Source organism: Fundulus heteroclitus, unplaced genomic scaffold (assembly GCF_011125445.2).
Source record: "Fundulus heteroclitus isolate FHET01 unplaced genomic scaffold, MU-UCD_Fhet_4.1 scaffold_53, whole genome shotgun sequence".
In the NCBI taxonomy this organism is placed as follows: domain Eukaryota; kingdom Metazoa; phylum Chordata; class Actinopteri; order Cyprinodontiformes; family Fundulidae; genus Fundulus; species Fundulus heteroclitus.
In genome coordinates this window covers 476,322-492,649 of record NW_023396956.1, presented here as the reverse complement: position 1 = coordinate 492,649, position 16,328 = coordinate 476,322, and the positions used below count along the sequence as shown (strand labels likewise).

Here is a 16,328-nt window from a genome sequence, read left to right as displayed (position 1 = left end):
AAGAAAAACTAATAAATCCTGCAGCTGCTGTCAAAGGAGGACTTTGTTTAGAGGAGACGAGCTCTGGCTTTCAGCCCAGACGGTGCCGCAGCACGGTGGTGGCAGCACCATGCTGGGGCCCCATGCTGGGGCACCATGCTGGGGCACCGTGCTGGGCTGCCAGGGGTTCTGGTGCGCTGCAGGAAGTAATAATAATAGTAATATCATCTTTATTGTCATTGAAACATACATTACAATGAAATGTGTTCTCTGATTTTAACCCATCACCCTGGGGAGCAGTGGGCTGCCATGTGCAGCACCCGGGGAATAATCTGGGGTTAAGGGTCTTGCTCAGGGACCCAGAGTGCAGGCAGTGGGGATTGAACCGGGGACTTGTATCCTTCTCTGAGTGCAAGCTGCTCTGACCACTAGACCAGCATCTTGGAGGTGGATGGAGTGATGAAGGACTCGGCTAGATGACAGAAAGTTGGACACAGGTGGTGGATCCCAAACACCGGTTCTGGACAGGCCGGTTCTGGACAGGCTGGTTCTGGACAGGCCGGTTCTGGAACAGATGTCCAGAACCATGGGTGGACCTCACTGCTGGCTACAGGAATTATTATACCTTTATTTCTACAGGCAAGTCATTAAGAACAAGTTCTTATTTACAATGGCGTCCAGAAATAGATTGGGTTGGTTCTGCTCCAAAATGTTCTAAATCTGAGGTTCTGCTCAGAGTCCAACCCGTGATTAACTCTCAGAGCAGAAAACGGGACGGTTCCAGTAAAACGTCCGCTAGCTGCCCTCAGAAGATCCAGGGTTGGGCTTTAAGTCCAGGTGGTTCTGAGGTCTTGGACCGGATTCTTCTGCAAGGCCTCAACCAGAACCGAGGTCCAGAACCAAGGTGTTCCTCCAGCTGTCCTCCTCTGTAGTCGTCCTGTGGGCCGACCAGAACCTGGCAGCTCAGTTTAAGCCCTGCTGCTGACCTGTGGGGTGGAGAAGGAGATGTTTCAGTTCAGGACAGCAGATGCACAGCCAGACATCTGGGTCTCCCCCAGAGGAACCCGACCATCTGGTCCCGGAGAGAAACCCGCTTCCTCTGACCCGGATCTGGTTCCGGAGGGAACTGTAGTCCCTGGAAAGCTGGAGGTCCACCTGGAGGTCTTCTACCAGACCTCTAACCCAGGAGTCTCCAGCTCCAGTCGTCCAGGGCTACGGAGGACTGGAGTTCTGGTTCTGCAGCTCTAAACGGATCCTTGGTCCGTTTGGTTTGGGACCAGAACCAAAAGCAGCTGCAGCAGCAAGCAGAACAGAAACTTCAGGCAGAGACATGCAGACCTGAACAGGACGACACGCGGCTTTTTACACGCAGCCCGGCGCCGTGTGGCAGAACCGGGTCAGCTGGGCTTAGAGCCGCTGGACCGGCTGCAGCAGAACCCTGCAGAACCCTGTTAGTGATGCGTTAAAGTTCCCATGCAGCCGCAGCACGCCACAACATGCAGCTGACCTACTACCTCAGGGGTCCACTCTGAGGGGGGCCAGGGTGGGGGGGACCCAGCGGGGGGCGCCGTTGGTCTTCTTTCCTACGCCTGTTTTCAGCCAATGAGAAGCCAGTGAGCCTCCTGGGAGGGTTTCAGGTTAAATTCCCACCACGGCGCTGCCTACCGGTGCCGCTGCTCTCTGTGGTCTCCCAGTTCATGGCCTTCTGGACCGCCTTCTTCCAGCGAGCGAAGCGAAACTCGCTCTCTGAGGAGAGAAGATGGATCACCTTTCAGTCTGAGCAGCACACGGAGTCCTGCTTTCTGCACAAACCGCCACTAGGTGGCAGCAAATCCCCACAACTCCAATAAAAGCTGAGGTCAGAGGAGAGTAAGGCTGCTTTTCACTGACATTTTACAGCATTTATTATTATTCTATGAGGAGATAATGTTCCACCACATGCTGCCTGTGTTCTCTGACCTTCGGTGTTGATCTGGGGCTCGTATCTCTCAGACGTGACGTGTGGGAGCTGGTCTGGACTCAGACTCCAGACGTCCACCCCCTGAGCGGCGCCCGCCGCCATGGCTGCTCCCAGAGCGGTGGTCTCTGACATGGTGGGTCGCACTGCAGACAGCAGAGAAATGGAAACCTGACCAGAACACTGGAGAAACACAGAAATGAAAGGTCCGGCCTCCCTATGGAGACTGCTGCCCCGCCACCCGACCCCGGCTGACCAGAAGGAGACGGAGGAACAAAGTCCAGAGCGGACGCAGACAGAAGCAGTTCTAACGTCCTTCAGGCGTCTAGATAAGCTAACGCTGGGAGTCCAGTCCTGCTGACTCAACGTCTGACCCACGTCTGACCTCGTCTGACCTCGTCTGACCTCGTCTGACCCACGTCTGAACCACATCTGACTCCACGTCTGAACCACGTCTGAACCACGTCTGACTCCACGTCTGACTCCACGTCTGATCCACGTCTGACTCCACGTCTGACTCCACGTCTGACTCACGTCTGACCCACGTCTGACCCACGTCTGATCCACGTCTGACTCCACATCTGACTCCACGTCTGACTCCACGTCTGACTCCACGTCTGACTCACGTCTGACCCACGTCTGACCCACGTCTGACCCAAGTCTGACTCCACGTCTGACTCACGTCTGACCCACGTCTGACCCACGTCTGAACCACGTCTGAACCACATCTGACTCCACGTCTGAACCACGTCTGAACCACGTCTGACTCCACGTCTGACTCCACGTCTGACTCACGTCTGACCCACGTCTGACCCACGTCTGAACCACGTCTGAACCACATCTGACTCCACGTCTGAACCACGTCTGAACCACGTCTGACTCCACGTCTGACTCCACGTCTGACTCCACGTCTGATCCACGTCTGATCCACGTCTGATCCACGTCTGACCCACGTCTGATCCACGTCTGATCCACGTCTGATCCACGTCTGATCCACGTCTGACTCCACGTCTGACCCACGTCTGATCCACGTCTGATCCACGTCTGATCCACGTCTGATCCACGTCTGATCCACGTCTGACCCACGTCTGATCCACGTCTGACCCACGTCTGAACCACGTCTGAACCACGTCTGAACCACGTCTGACTCCACGTCTGACTCCACGTCTGACTCCACGTCTGACTCCACGTCTGATCCACGTCTGATCCACGTCTGATCCACGTCTGACCCACGTCTGATCCACGTCTGATCCACGTCTGATCCACGTCTGATCCACGTCTGACTCCACGTCTGACCCACGTCTGATCCACGTCTGATCCACGTCTGACCCACGTCTGACCCACGTCTGACCCACGTCTGATCTACGTCTGACCCACGTCTGACCCACGTCTGACCCACGTCTGACCCACGTCTGACCCTCGTCTGACCCACGTCTGACCCTCGTCTGACCCACGTCTGACCCACGTCTGACCCTCGTCTGAACCACGTCTGACTCCACGTCTGACTCCACGTCTGACTCCACGTCTGACTCCACGTCTGACCCACGTCTGATCTACGTCTGACCCACGTCTGATCCACGTCTGATCCACGTCTGATCCACGTCTGATCCACGTCTGACCCACGTCTGACCCTCGTCTGACCCTCGTCTGACCCACGTCTGACCCACGTCTGACCCACGTCTGACCCACGTCTGATCCACGTCTGATCCACGTCTGATCCACGTCTGACCCACGTCTGACCCTCGTCTGACCCTCGTCTGACCCACGTCTGACCCACGTCTGACCCACGTCTGACTCACGTCTGACCCACGTCTGACCCACGTCTGACCCACGTCTGACTCCACGTCTGACTCCACGTCTGACTCCTCGTCTGACCCACGTCTGACTCCACGTCTGACTCCACGTCTGACTCCACGTCTGACTCCACGTCTGACTCCAAGTCTGACCCACGTCTGACTCAATGTCTGACCCACGTCTGACCCTCGTCTGACCCTCGTCTGACCCACGTCTGACCCACGTCTGACCCACGTCTGACTCACGTCTGACCCACGTCTGACCCTCGTCTGACCCACGTCTGACTCCACGTCTGACTCCACGTCTGACTCCACGTCTGACTCCACGTCTGACTCCAAGTCTGACCCACGTCTGACTCAATGTCTGACCCACGTCTGACCCACGTCTGATCCACGTCTGACTCCACGTCTGATCCACGTCTGACTCAACGTCTGACCCACATCTGACCCACGTCTGATCCACGTCTGACTCCACGTCTGACCCACGTCTGACTCCACGTCTGATCCACGTCTGACCCACGTCTGACCCACGTCTGATCCACGTCTGACTCCACATCTGACTCCACGTCTGACTCCACGTCTGACTCCACGTCTGACTCACGTCTGACCCACGTCTGACCCACGTCTGACCCAAGTCTGACTCCACGTCTGACTCACGTCTGACCCACGTCTGACCCACGTCTGAACCACGTCTGAACCACATCTGACTCCACGTCTGAACCACGTCTGAACCACGTCTGACTCCACGTCTGACTCCACGTCTGACTCACGTCTGACCCACGTCTGACCCACGTCTGAACCACGTCTGAACCACATCTGACTCCACGTCTGAACCACGTCTGAACCACGTCTGACTCCACGTCTGACTCCACGTCTGACTCCACGTCTGATCCACGTCTGATCCACGTCTGATCCACGTCTGACCCACGTCTGATCCACGTCTGATCCACGTCTGATCCACGTCTGATCCACGTCTGATCCACGTCTGATCCACGTCTGACCCACGTCTGATCCACGTCTGATCCACGTCTGATCCACGTCTGATCCACGTCTGATCCACGTCTGACCCACGTCTGATCCACGTCTGACCCACGTCTGAACCACGTCTGAACCACGTCTGAACCACGTCTGAACCACGTCTGACTCCACGTCTGACTCCACGTCTGACTCCACGTCTGACTCCACGTCTGACTCCACGTCTGATCCACGTCTGATCCACGTCTGATCCACGTCTGACCCACGTCTGATCCACGTCTGATCCACGTCTGATCCACGTCTGATCCACGTCTGACTCCACGTCTGACCCACGTCTGATCCACGTCTGATCCACGTCTGACCCACGTCTGACCCTCGTCTGACCCTCGTCTGACCCACGTCTGACCCACGTCTGATCTACGTCTGACCCACGTCTGACCCACGTCTGACCCACGTCTGACCCACGTCTGACCCTCGTCTGACCCACGTCTGACCCTCGTCTGACCCACGTCTGACCCACGTCTGACCCTCGTCTGAACCACGTCTGACTCCACGTCTGACTCCACGTCTGACTCCACGTCTGACTCCACGTCTGACCCACGTCTGAACCACGTCTGACTCCACGTCTGACCCACGTCTGACTCCACGTCTGATCCACGTCTGATCCACGTCTGACCCACGTCTGACCCACGTCTGATCTACGTCTGACCCACGTCTGATCCACGTCTGATCCACGTCTGATCCACGTCTGATCCACGTCTGACCCACGTCTGACCCTCGTCTGACCCTCGTCTGACCCACGTCTGACCCACGTCTGACCCACGTCTGATCCACGTCTGATCCACGTCTGATCCACGTCTGACCCACGTCTGACCCTCGTCTGACCCTCGTCTGACCCTCGTCTGACCCACGTCTGACCCACGTCTGACCCACGTCTGACTCACGTCTGATCCACGTCTGACCCACGTCTGACCCACGTCTGACTCCACGTCTGACTCCACGTCTGACTCCTCGTCTGACCCACGTCTGACTCCACGTCTGACTCCACGTCTGACTCCACGTCTGACTCCACGTCTGACTCCAAGTCTGACCCACGTCTGACTCAATGTCTGACCCACGTCTGACCCTCGTCTGACCCTCGTCTGACCCACGTCTGACCCACGTCTGACCCACGTCTGACTCACGTCTGATCCACGTCTGACCCTCGTCTGACCCACGTCTGACTCCACGTCTGACTCCACGTCTGACTCCACGTCTGACTCCACGTCTGACTCCAAGTCTGACCCACGTCTGACTCAATGTCTGACCCACGTCTGACCCACGTCTGATCCACGTCTGACTCCACGTCTGATCCACGTCTGACTCAACGTCTGACCCACATCTGACCCACGTCTGATCCACGTCTGACTCCACGTCTGACCCACGTCTGACTCCACGTCTGATCCACGTCTGACTCCTCGTCTAATCCACGTCTGATCCACGTCTGACTCCACGTCTGACTCCACGTCTGACCCACGTCTGACCCACGTCTGACTCCACGTCTGACCCACGTCTGATCCACGTCTGACCCACGTCTGACTCCACGTCTGACTCCACGTCTGAGCCTTCTTACCCACAGGGATGCAGAGGATGTCGGCCTGCAGCTGCATCAGCAGCCTGTTCCCCGTCATGCCTCCATCCACGCCCAGCACCGACAGCGGGATGCAGCAGTCCTGGTTCATGGCGTCCAGGATCTGACAGACAGCAGCGCACCGTCAGCGGCGGCTCGGTTCTCCGGCCCGCGGAACCGCGGAGAACCGAGGCTCGTCATGTCTGCTCACCTCTCTGGTCTGGAAGCAGACGGCCTCCAGGGCAGCGAAGGCCAGGTGCTTCCTGTTGGTGAACTGTGTGAGGCCGCAGATGATGCTGGAAGGACATGAAAGCGAACGCCGTTAGGACTGGAGGACTCGGGGCTGGTGGTGGGGGGGGGGGGGGGAGACGTGCTCCAGCCGCCTCACCCTCTGGCGCTGGGCTCCCAGTAAGGAGCGTAGAGGCCGGAGAACGCTGGAACGAAGTAGCAGCCGTAGGAGGTTCCTGCTTCAGCCGCTAACTGCTCTGAAAGCAGACGGTGATGTGAAACACGCAGATCTCCACCGTGACGTCACCATCAGCCCCTCCCTGGGCTTCATGAAGAAGAAGAAGAAGAAGAAGAAGAAGAAGACTTACCGATCTCTGAGGCCGACTGCACGATGCCCATGTTGTCCTTCAGCCAGCGCACCACTGCTCCGGCTATAGCCACCGAGCCCTGCAGACAGACGGGTTGCTGCTTAGAGGTCCTGGTCCAGGAGGACCTTCTGCTGGTCTGCTTCCTTCAGACACCAGCAGAAGGTCCTCCTGACGCAGAAGGTCCTCCTGACGCAGAAGGTCCTCCTGACGCAGAAGGTCCTCCTGATGCAGAAGGTCCTCCTGACGCAGAAGGTCCTCCTGACGCAGAAGGTCCTCCTGAAGCAGAAGGTCCTCCTGACGCAGAAGGTCCTCCTGACGCAGAAGGTCCTCCTGACGCAGAAGGTCCTCCTGATGCAGAAGGTCCTTCTGGTGCAGAAGGTCCTTCTGACGCAGAAGGTTCTCCTGACGCAGAAGGTCCTCCTGATGCAGAAGGTCCTCCTGGTGCAGAAGGTCCTCCTGACCCAGAAGGTCCTCCTGGTGCAGAAGGTCCTCCTGGTGCAGAAGGTCCTTCTGACGCAGAAGGTTCTCCTGACGCAGAAGGTCCTCCTGATGCAGAAGGTCCTCCTGGTGCAGAAGGTCCTCCTGACCCAGAAGGTCCTCCTGGTGCAGAAGGTCCTCCTGGTGCAGAAGGTCCTCCTGACCCAGAAGGTCCTCCTGGTGCAGAAGGTCCTCCTGGTGCAGAAGGTCCTCCTGACCCAGAAGGTCCTCCTGACGCAGAAGGTCCTCCTGAAGCAGAAGGTCCTCCTGACCAACCCTCTCACCTCCAGGGCGTAGCAGGCGGGCCGGTCCGTTCCCAGCTGGTAGGCCACCGTGGTGAGCAGGCCATGGTGGGACATCACCGGCTGGAAGGAGACACAGACGCAGGTTCACAGCTCAGCAGACGCTCCTGGCTGCTGCTCCTCACACCTCCTTACCTTCGTTCCTGTGTTCCTGAGCAGGAAGCATCCGGTCCCGTACCTTCACAGAACATCTCGTTTAAAGCAGAGGAAAAGGCCCGTTTGCTCAGGATCAGAATCGGGTCAGGCGGTTCTGCTCACGTGTTTTTGGCCTGTCCTTCTTCAAAACACATCTGACCAACCAGAGCTGCCGACTGGTCCCCGAGACACTGGCAGAAAAATTACAGCGTCACTTCGGTCCCGCTCAGGTCTGGAGGAACCGCGTCAGAACCTGCAGAACCTGCAGAACCTGCAGAACTCCTGCCAAATCAGTGAGATAAAATGTTCCTTACCCCTGAGATGGGAACCCCTGCCAGCGAGCCGGTTCTCTGGAGGAACAGGAGAACGGGTCAGTTCTGCAGCTCAGCTTCAATATTTAACTTAAATGCATCATTGTTCTGACGTTCCTGTAGAAATGGCAGGATAAGCCGTTCCCAGGTTCTCTGGACTTTGTTCTGTCCGGTTCACCTCATCGGCCTTTATGACAGGAAATGTTTCTTATTTCAGAGATAAAAACTAACCTTGTTGGAGGCAGATCTAATAATCAGATCTTTTCTTAGAAGCTTTAGGCGTTCACGGATAAACCAGGAGGTCTTTGACTTTACTGGACCTTCTAAAGTTTCTGCTCTCTGCTCCAGGAGCAGAATCAGCAGCTTTCTCTCGCTCTTCATCCAATCAGATGACTTCATCATTCCTGCCGACCAAAGTCCCAGCTTAGACGCCGTTATCCGTCAGCCATGGAGTCAGACAGCCACGATAAGACAGACAGAGCAGCTCTAGATCCACTAACTTAGTCAATGAATAACTATTCATAAAGCAACAATAAAGCACCGACAGACTGAAACACCCAGCAGCGGGTTTAAGAGCTTTTTATCTGCAGCAGTCTTCCTCCAGGGTTCAGTCCGTTCATTCCCCCAGCACCTCACTGCTGAGGTCAAAGTTTAACAGCGAATCTGTTATCAGGTCAGATTTCCAGCAAAGTTCAATAAAACCTAAGACAGAGCGAGGTTATCTGATACCAAACGCACGCGTGTCTCGCTTAGTCTGCTTTAACAGATTCAGAGTTCAGAGCTGGAAGAAATCTAATCACTGCAGACGAGCTGGAAGAGCAACGAAGCCGTCATGGAAGGAGATAAAAACCTGGAGAGATGCTGCCTAACGAGCTTTAGAAGCAAAGAGAGTGAGGGCCGAGCAGCACACCTGAGAGGCTGAGAGGACACACCTGAGAGGACGCACCTGAGAGGACACACCTGAGAGGACACACCTGAGAGGACGCACCTGAGAGGACACACCTGAGAGGACACACCTGAGATGCTGAGAGGACACACCTGAGAGGACAAACCTGAGAGGACGCACCTGAGAGGACACACCTGAGAGGACACACCTGAGACGCTGAGAGGACACACCTGAGAGGACACACCTGAGAGGACACACCTGAGAGGACTGCCCGGCTGGCCCTGAAACCGTGACAGTTGGGTTTTTGCTCTGAAACTGGGCGATATCTGATCTGCAGCAATCAGGACTTTCATAGGAATCTTTTTATCAGAGCAAAGATAAACAGATTTAAAAAGAACAATAAAATCTTTATTGGTCTGTTAAAAGCCCAACTGGTCGTCATGGTAACTCATACCCACCAATGTTTATGTGTGTGCTGCAGGTTATTAATCTGTGGTTGATTAAATCTAAAACTTTCTCTCTGCAGAGCCAACAGTCTTCCTCGGCTCCAACCAATAAGCTGCTGCTCCCACAAAGCAGAGCTTTAACCTGATTGGTGGACGTCTCAGAGCTCCCACAAAGCAGAGCTTTAATCTGATTGGTGGACGTCTCAGAGCTCCCACAAAGCAGAGCTTTAATCTGATTGGTGGACGTCTCAGAGCTCCCACAAAGCAGAGCTTTAATCTGATTGGTGGACGTCTCAGAGCTCCCACAAAGCAGAGCTTTAATCTGATTGGTGGACGTCTCAGAGCTCCCACAAAGCAGAGCTTTAACCTGATTGGTGGACGTCTCAGAGCAGACTTTATATCACCTGCTGGTCTGAAGCGTCATGCAGCCTCAGCGTGTTCTGTCCGCTCCTCGTTTAGCTCGTTAACTCACCATCCGGCCATAGATTTCAGAGGAGCTCCTGACGTCAGGCAGCATTTCCATCGGGACGTCAAAGAAACTGCAAAAACACGACAGAGGCGTCAGGATCCATCATGGAACCCACAGAACACCTGCAAGCTGCAACCTGCAGCTCTACTGGTGGAACGTCGGAGAACCTGCTGCTTCCTGGTGATCCCACCAATAAAAGACCTGCTGACTCCAGCAGGCTGGAAGCAGCAGATCTGGACTTTAGGTAAACAGTTACCCTACATGTTCTACAGCTTTGCTAGAACAAAAGCATCAAATCCAAAATGAACCCAAAGACATGAAGGAAAAAGGCTACAGAGTAAAAGTCTTTGCTGTTTGTTCTTAAATGGGAGGATATCAGCGACGCTGTGAATCTCTCCAAACACTTCTGGGAAAATATTCCAGACACCAGGAAGTCTTCAGTGACCTTTGAGATACCAGCAGCCACCAAAACATTCCTGGGAAACACGATAAGCTTCACCGCTTAGTCCAAACTGCAGAGAACGGGCGGAGTGAAGGTCGGCGGGCTTTTATCTGACCTTCCTGCTCCACCTACCTGCTCCACCTACCTGCTCCACCTTCCTGCTCCACCTACCTGCAGAGCTCAGGGTCCCAGCCCAGGGTGTAGATGTTGAAGAGCATGGTGCGGCTGGCGTTGGACACGTCTGTGATGTGGACTCCTCCATCTCTGCCGCCCGTCAGACACTGGAACACAGAGAAGGCCGTTTTAGCCGTCGGCACTGAAAGGCTGGAGGCGGCCTTCCTGCAGCTCCTACCCAGATGATCCAGGAGTCCACGGTCCCAAACATGGCCCGGTTCCTCTGCACCGCCTCCTGCACCGCCGCCACGTTGTCCAGCAGCCAGCGCAGCTTCACGGCGCTGAAGTAGGTGCTGATGGGCAGGCCGGTTTTATGCTGGAGGCGAGTCAGCAACAGCGTGACCCACAGCGTTCTCTGCAGCTCCTACCTTCTCCCACCTTCTCCTACCTTCTCCTACCTTCTCCTACCTTCTCCTACCTTTAGGTGGTTCTTGCTCCTGCCGGGGGTTTTGCTGATGAGCCTCTCCACCGTGGACTGGGTCCTCAGGTCCAGCCAGACTGCAGGACAAACCACAACGTCACAGTGGGACCTCTGCTGGTGGCTGTCCACTGTGTGGATGAGACCTGCAGGTCCACAGCAGGTCCACAGCAGGTCCACAGCAGGTCCACAGCAGGTCCACAGCAGGTCCACATGAAGCCAGAACTTCATTATCACTCAGCATGTTTCAGGAGAACCTGAGCTAGAACCGATGATGCGGACAGAGACGAAGCACCAACTGACCCACTGAGGGAAAGATCTGAATGCAGGTTTCCTCCACCCACAGCCAGACCTCATCGCTCCTCTGACTCCTGCTCGCCCACAGCTCTCCTCCCACCCAGCAGACCCCCCCCTCTATGCAGAGGAGCGGTGACTCTGGGCCCAGGCCTCCTTCACAGGCTAGAGCCTCCATGCTTCAGGGAACATCAGTGTTCTCTCTGCTGACCAGTCTTCATTGAGCTGGGTTTACTAGAACCTGACCCAGAACACTGACCGGTTCTGAAGCATCCTCAGTGGAGGAACCGCGTTTGATTTGATGAAGGATGAAATAATCCAAAGACACGCCATTCAGCGATGATTCCAGCTCATTTCATCCTGAGGTTCTAGCAGCGTCATTCAGACCCAGGGTAGAACAAATAAGTTCTGTCTACGCTGTAAGAGAACTTAGACCTGAAGGTTAGCACGGTTCCTGGAGGGAAAAGCAGCAGAACCGAGCCACGCTGCAGAACAAGGGGAACCAATGAACGGCTGCAGCTCCTGTGGGAGGAGAGAGTCTGCAGGTTTTACTGGAACCGGGTCTGGACTCACCGATGGCGTTGTAGAGCGGTTCTCCGGTCTCCTTGTCCCAAACCAGGGTGGTCTCCCTCTGATTGGTCACTCCCACAGCTGCAGAGCGAGCACATGATGAGCCTGTGGCTGCAGGCCTCAGCGCCGTGGCGGCGGGCGGCGCCATGGCGGCGTGGCGGCGGCGGCGTGGCGGCGGCGGCGTCTCACCTGTGATGCGGCCCACGTCCACCTGGAGCTGCCGCAGCTTGTGGCACGTCTGCTCCAGGCACTCGTAGACCGACTGCAGGATCTCGCGGGGGTCCTCCTCCACCCACCTGGTCCAGACGCAGCATGTTGAAGGAAAACAGCCGTCAGAACGTTTCTGTTTGGACCGCTTCAGCCCAGACATCCATCAGAACCACCATTCACAGTTTAAACGGGCCACTGGGCCCGACTCTGCTCCTGCTGTTCCACAATCACAGTTAAGTTTGAGGAATACTTCAGATTTTACCCCAAAGGTTCAGCTTGGAGAGAGACTATGGTTCTGACCCGGTGAAATGTTCAGAACCTTTGAGCTTCTACCTCCTGTGGCCACAGCTTCATCTCTATGGATCCAGGTTCTACATCCAAACGTCGGTACCTCTGTCTCCGTTCCGCCAGAACCTCGTTTTCACTCACATAATGAATAAAGTGCTGCTGAGTAGCGGCCCTGAGAGACGGTACCGTTCAGAGACAGAGACGGTACCACTGACCCAGTTTATCAGCTAGCTTCATCGTTTCTGCTAAAACATCCACAGACCTGGAAAACATTAATTTCCATCTGATTCAGGGTTTAGATTCAGGGAAGCCAATCCCAACATCAGAGGAACAATCAGAACCATAGCAGAACTTCTTCACTTCCTAATCTGCGTTCACAAGGATTAAACTGCAGAACAAACAGATTTTAAACGCAGCGTCTAATTCCAGGTTTCTGAGTTCTAAAAGCTGAACCTGATCTAATATTTCAAATATTTCTTCCTGGGAGCGGACCTTCACCTTCATCAGTCCAACTAAAAACAAACTCAGAGGTAAAACTCTTCATCCAGACAGAGTCAGGTCGGTGCCGTAGTCCTAGATTTAAAGAACGCCTTGGATGCTGTAAATCATGGAGTTTAGTCCAGGTTCATTCTCTTAATTCTACCTTAATTCTATCTTGATTCTAGCTTAATTATATCTCATTTCTAGCTTAATTATATCTTATTTCTATCTTAATTATATCTTAATTCTATCTTAATTCTAGCTTAATTCTAGCTTGATTCTATCTTGATTCTAGCTTAATTCTATCTTAATTCTATCTTGATTCTAGCTTAATTATATCTCAATTCTAGCTTAATTATATCTTATTTCTATCTTAATTATATCTTAATTCTATCTTAATTCTAGCTTGATTCTATCTTAATTCTATCTTGATTCTATCTTAATTCTAGCTTGATTCTAGCTTAATTATATCTTAATTCTAGCTTGATTCTAGCTTAATTATATCTTAATTCTATCTTGATTCTAGCTTAATTATGTCTTAATTCTAGCTTAATTCTACCTTAATTCTAGCTTAATTATATCTCAATTCTAGCTTAATTATATCTTATTTCTATCTTAATTCTATCTTAATGCTAGCTTAATTCTATCTTGATTCTAGCTTAATTCTAGCTTGATTCTATCTTGATTCTAGCTTGATTCTAGCTTAATTCTAGCTTAATTCTATCTTAATTCTACCTTAATTCTAGCTTGATCCTAGCCATTTTCTGGGACAGGAGGACATGTGGGTAAACTGCATCAGTGGGTTTCATGAGTGAACCCTGAAAAGCAGCAACGTCTCACCCTTCCTTTGGGAAGTGCTGCTTGATCTCCACTTGGTGGTGACTGATCAGTTCGGCCGTTTTCGTGTTGAAAACCTGCAGAGAAAAGCAACTGATCAGAGACCAGATCATAGACTGAAGCTCTATAATAACCAGACTGAGGACAAACATAATTCGTCATCAGAACCTGGATGCAGTTCAGCTTTCGGATATGAAGGCTGCAGCAGAAACTGGCAGCAGGAGAGCATTATGGGAAACTTTTAAATAGATCATGTTTTATTTGCTCAGTGACGTAAAGAGGAGAAGCAGAAGACGTTAGTGGCAGCCTGGCGGCTTATTAACCCAGAAGTCAGCATTTCCTTTAATTCAGTAAGAGGATAAAGGTCCTGGGCGCTCAGAGGCCACAGCGGCTCAGCGCACCGACGTCCTGCACGTCTCTGACATCCTCTGCATTTCTAAACTCCTCAGGTTTTCCAGCTTCCTTCTTAACCTCTCATGTGGTGGTGGGGCAGCTGGAGGCTTGATTGTTTGTTCCTGCTGCTCCAGAACCACAAGACTGACTCTGGCAGGTTTAAATGAAGGAACGTCTGTGGAACCACAGTAAGAACCACAGTGGGAACTGGTCTGTGGATTTTAAAATTCATCCTCTATTTTATCATGGTGCATTAAATTAAATATGACAGCATATTATGTAGAGAACCACCTGCTGATGACAGTCGCCTGATAGTAATAATTAGTAATAATAATCAGTAATAATCAGTAATAATAATCAGTAATAATCAGTAATAATCAGTAATAATAATCAGTAATAATCAGTAATAATCAGTAATAATCAGTAATAATAACCAGTAATCAGTAATAATAATCAGTAATAACCAGTAATAACCAGTAATAATAATCAGAAATAATCAGTAACAATCAGTAATAATCAGTAATAATCAGTAATATTAATCAGTAATAATCAGTAATAACCATTAGCAGCTGATCAGACAGGAACCGAGTTGATTCATGAGATGCAGAGAAGCAGAAATCTGATGTAAGAGTGGAAAATCTAAACTTTTGCAATAAGGTTTGTCAGCAGCATCTTCTGGGTGAATCATCTGCTGCGCAGGAATCCTGCGATTTTCTCTCCATTAAACTATTTCTGGAGCAAAAACGTGAATAATCCTGGTGCTGAAGCTGAAGGAGCTGGAATATTAAACTGCATCAGTTAACAGCCCCTTAACTCAAATGGGTCCGCAGGAGAACCCGGAGCAGAACCCTTACAACGAGCCTCGGTACATCAGGCTGTCCGGGAGGTCCAGAAGAACCTCAGATTATCTCAGAGGTCCAGCAGAACCTCAGATTATCCAGGAGGTCCAGAAGAACCTCGGGTTATCTCAGAGGTCCAGAAGAACCTTAGATTATCCAGGAGATCCAGAATAACCTTAGATTATCTCAGAGGTCCAGAAGAACCTTAGATTATCCAGGAGATCCAGAATAACCTTAGATTATCTCAGAGGTCCAGAAGAACCTTAGATTATCCAGGAGATCCAGAATAACCTTAGATTATCTCAGAGGTCCAGCAGAACCTCAGATTATCCAGGAGGTCCAGAAGAACCTCAGGTTATCTCAGAAGAACCTCGGGCTGCAGGAACATGATCAGAAATGTAGAAACTGTCTGACGTCTTTCCTCTTCTGGTATTTTCACCAACAGCCTTCAAAGTTCTCTGAGGACACGTGGACCTTTGCTCCACCGTCTCTCCTCTCCTCCAGAGTCACACCTCAGACTGGGAGAAGATGTTAACTGCTGGTAACCATCTGAACTGGTGCCGCTGAGTCCAACATGTCTGCAGGTCCAGGTGAATCAGTGAAGAAGCTCCTCCGCCATTAAAAGCAGGGAAAACCTGCAGCTAACGGTCCTGGTGGAGGGAGCAGAGTTTGGACCGAGGAGCAGAAGAACCGACGGACCTCATCAACCCAGGAGGGACAGGAGGGATCAACAATAACCCCCCCCCCCCAGCTCCGCGTGGTTCCAGCGAGAAACAGGAGGTCCCGTTATGAGACAGGCGGTCTGCTGCGGGAGGTTCCGGTTCTCCTCTAAGGCTGCAGGAACCACCAGAGTCCACAGAGAAGTTCTGGTTCTCAAGCAGAACCAGAACTCCCTGTGAGGACACACACCTGTACGCACACACCTGTACGCAGCAGAGCAGCAAAGGGCCAGAACCGCTGCTGTAACGGAGGTTCTGTGCTCCTGAGTGAAGAACGGAGAGAATCCAGAACCAAAGAAGCGGACAGAGTGAAAAAGCCCGGAGAACAAACGTTTAACAGTAAACCTGCTTTATAAGCCGAGGTTGTGGGTTAGAACCCGTCTAGAGGTCCAGATCAGCTGCTGATAAACCTGCGGATCTGTGGTTCTGACTGAGGTCAGACGGTCCAGTCAGCGGTTCGGTTCGGTTCGGTCCACTCACCAGGAACCTGGTGGAGCTGGTGCCCTGATCTATAGCAGCCACCAGCGGCTCCATGTCTGCAGATCTTCCGGAGGATCCTTCACCCGAACCGCGTTCCGCTCCTCCTTTAGTACCGGCGATCCTCCGGGAAGGGGCGGGGCCACCGAACCCGCGTCTGCTCGGCCCTCTGACGCTGACCAATCAGAGCGCAGGACGCAAAGCACGCCCCTTGCTCCTCCCCCTGCAGGTGGACCTCAGATCACCTGATCT

General features: G+C 52.9%; 2 protein-coding genes across 7 annotated transcripts; both read right to left on the bottom strand.

Moving 5' to 3' along the window:
• Positions 1-587: 587 nt before the first annotated feature.
• Positions 588-16,244, bottom strand: LOC105922900 (glycerol kinase). 4 transcript variants are annotated; one of them, XM_036132648.1, is made up of 20 exons: positions 16,080-16,244; positions 13,652-13,725; positions 12,023-12,129; positions 11,837-11,914; positions 10,970-11,049; positions 10,730-10,867; positions 10,549-10,658; positions 9,939-10,005; positions 8,138-8,173; positions 7,947-8,014; positions 7,824-7,866; positions 7,671-7,751; positions 6,910-6,988; positions 6,702-6,798; positions 6,525-6,609; positions 6,317-6,437; positions 1,939-2,082; positions 1,645-1,725; positions 1,487-1,568; positions 588-965 (listed from the first exon to the last, which is right to left on the bottom strand). In XM_036132648.1, the coding sequence occupies exons 1-19, from the start codon at positions 16,131-16,133 to the stop codon at positions 1,495-1,497; spliced, it is 1,617 nt and encodes a 538-aa protein (XP_035988541.1). In that variant the 5' UTR covers positions 16,134-16,244; the 3' UTR covers positions 588-965; positions 1,487-1,494. The 4 variants fall into 4 exon arrangements, 3 of the variants coding, with proteins under 3 accessions (XP_035988541.1, XP_035988540.1, XP_035988542.1); XM_036132647.1 differs by having other exon boundaries at positions 1,494-1,568; XR_004929722.1 differs by lacking the exon at positions 1,487-1,568 and having other exon boundaries at positions 1,939-2,119.
• On the bottom strand, positions 2,619-6,310 carry LOC118561013 (FMRF-amide neuropeptides-like). Of its 3 annotated transcripts, none has more exons than XM_036132652.1 (2): positions 5,929-6,310; positions 2,619-5,883 (listed from the first exon to the last, which is right to left on the bottom strand). In XM_036132652.1, the coding sequence occupies exon 2, from the start codon at positions 4,430-4,432 to the stop codon at positions 3,299-3,301; it is 1,134 nt and encodes a 377-aa protein (XP_035988545.1). In that variant the 5' UTR covers positions 4,433-5,883; positions 5,929-6,310; the 3' UTR covers positions 2,619-3,298. The 3 variants fall into 3 exon arrangements, with proteins under 3 accessions (XP_035988545.1, XP_035988546.1, XP_035988547.1); XM_036132653.1 differs by having other exon boundaries at positions 2,619-6,157; positions 6,193-6,310; XM_036132654.1 differs by having other exon boundaries at positions 2,619-6,134; positions 6,193-6,310.
• Positions 16,245-16,328: the final 84 nt, after the last annotated feature.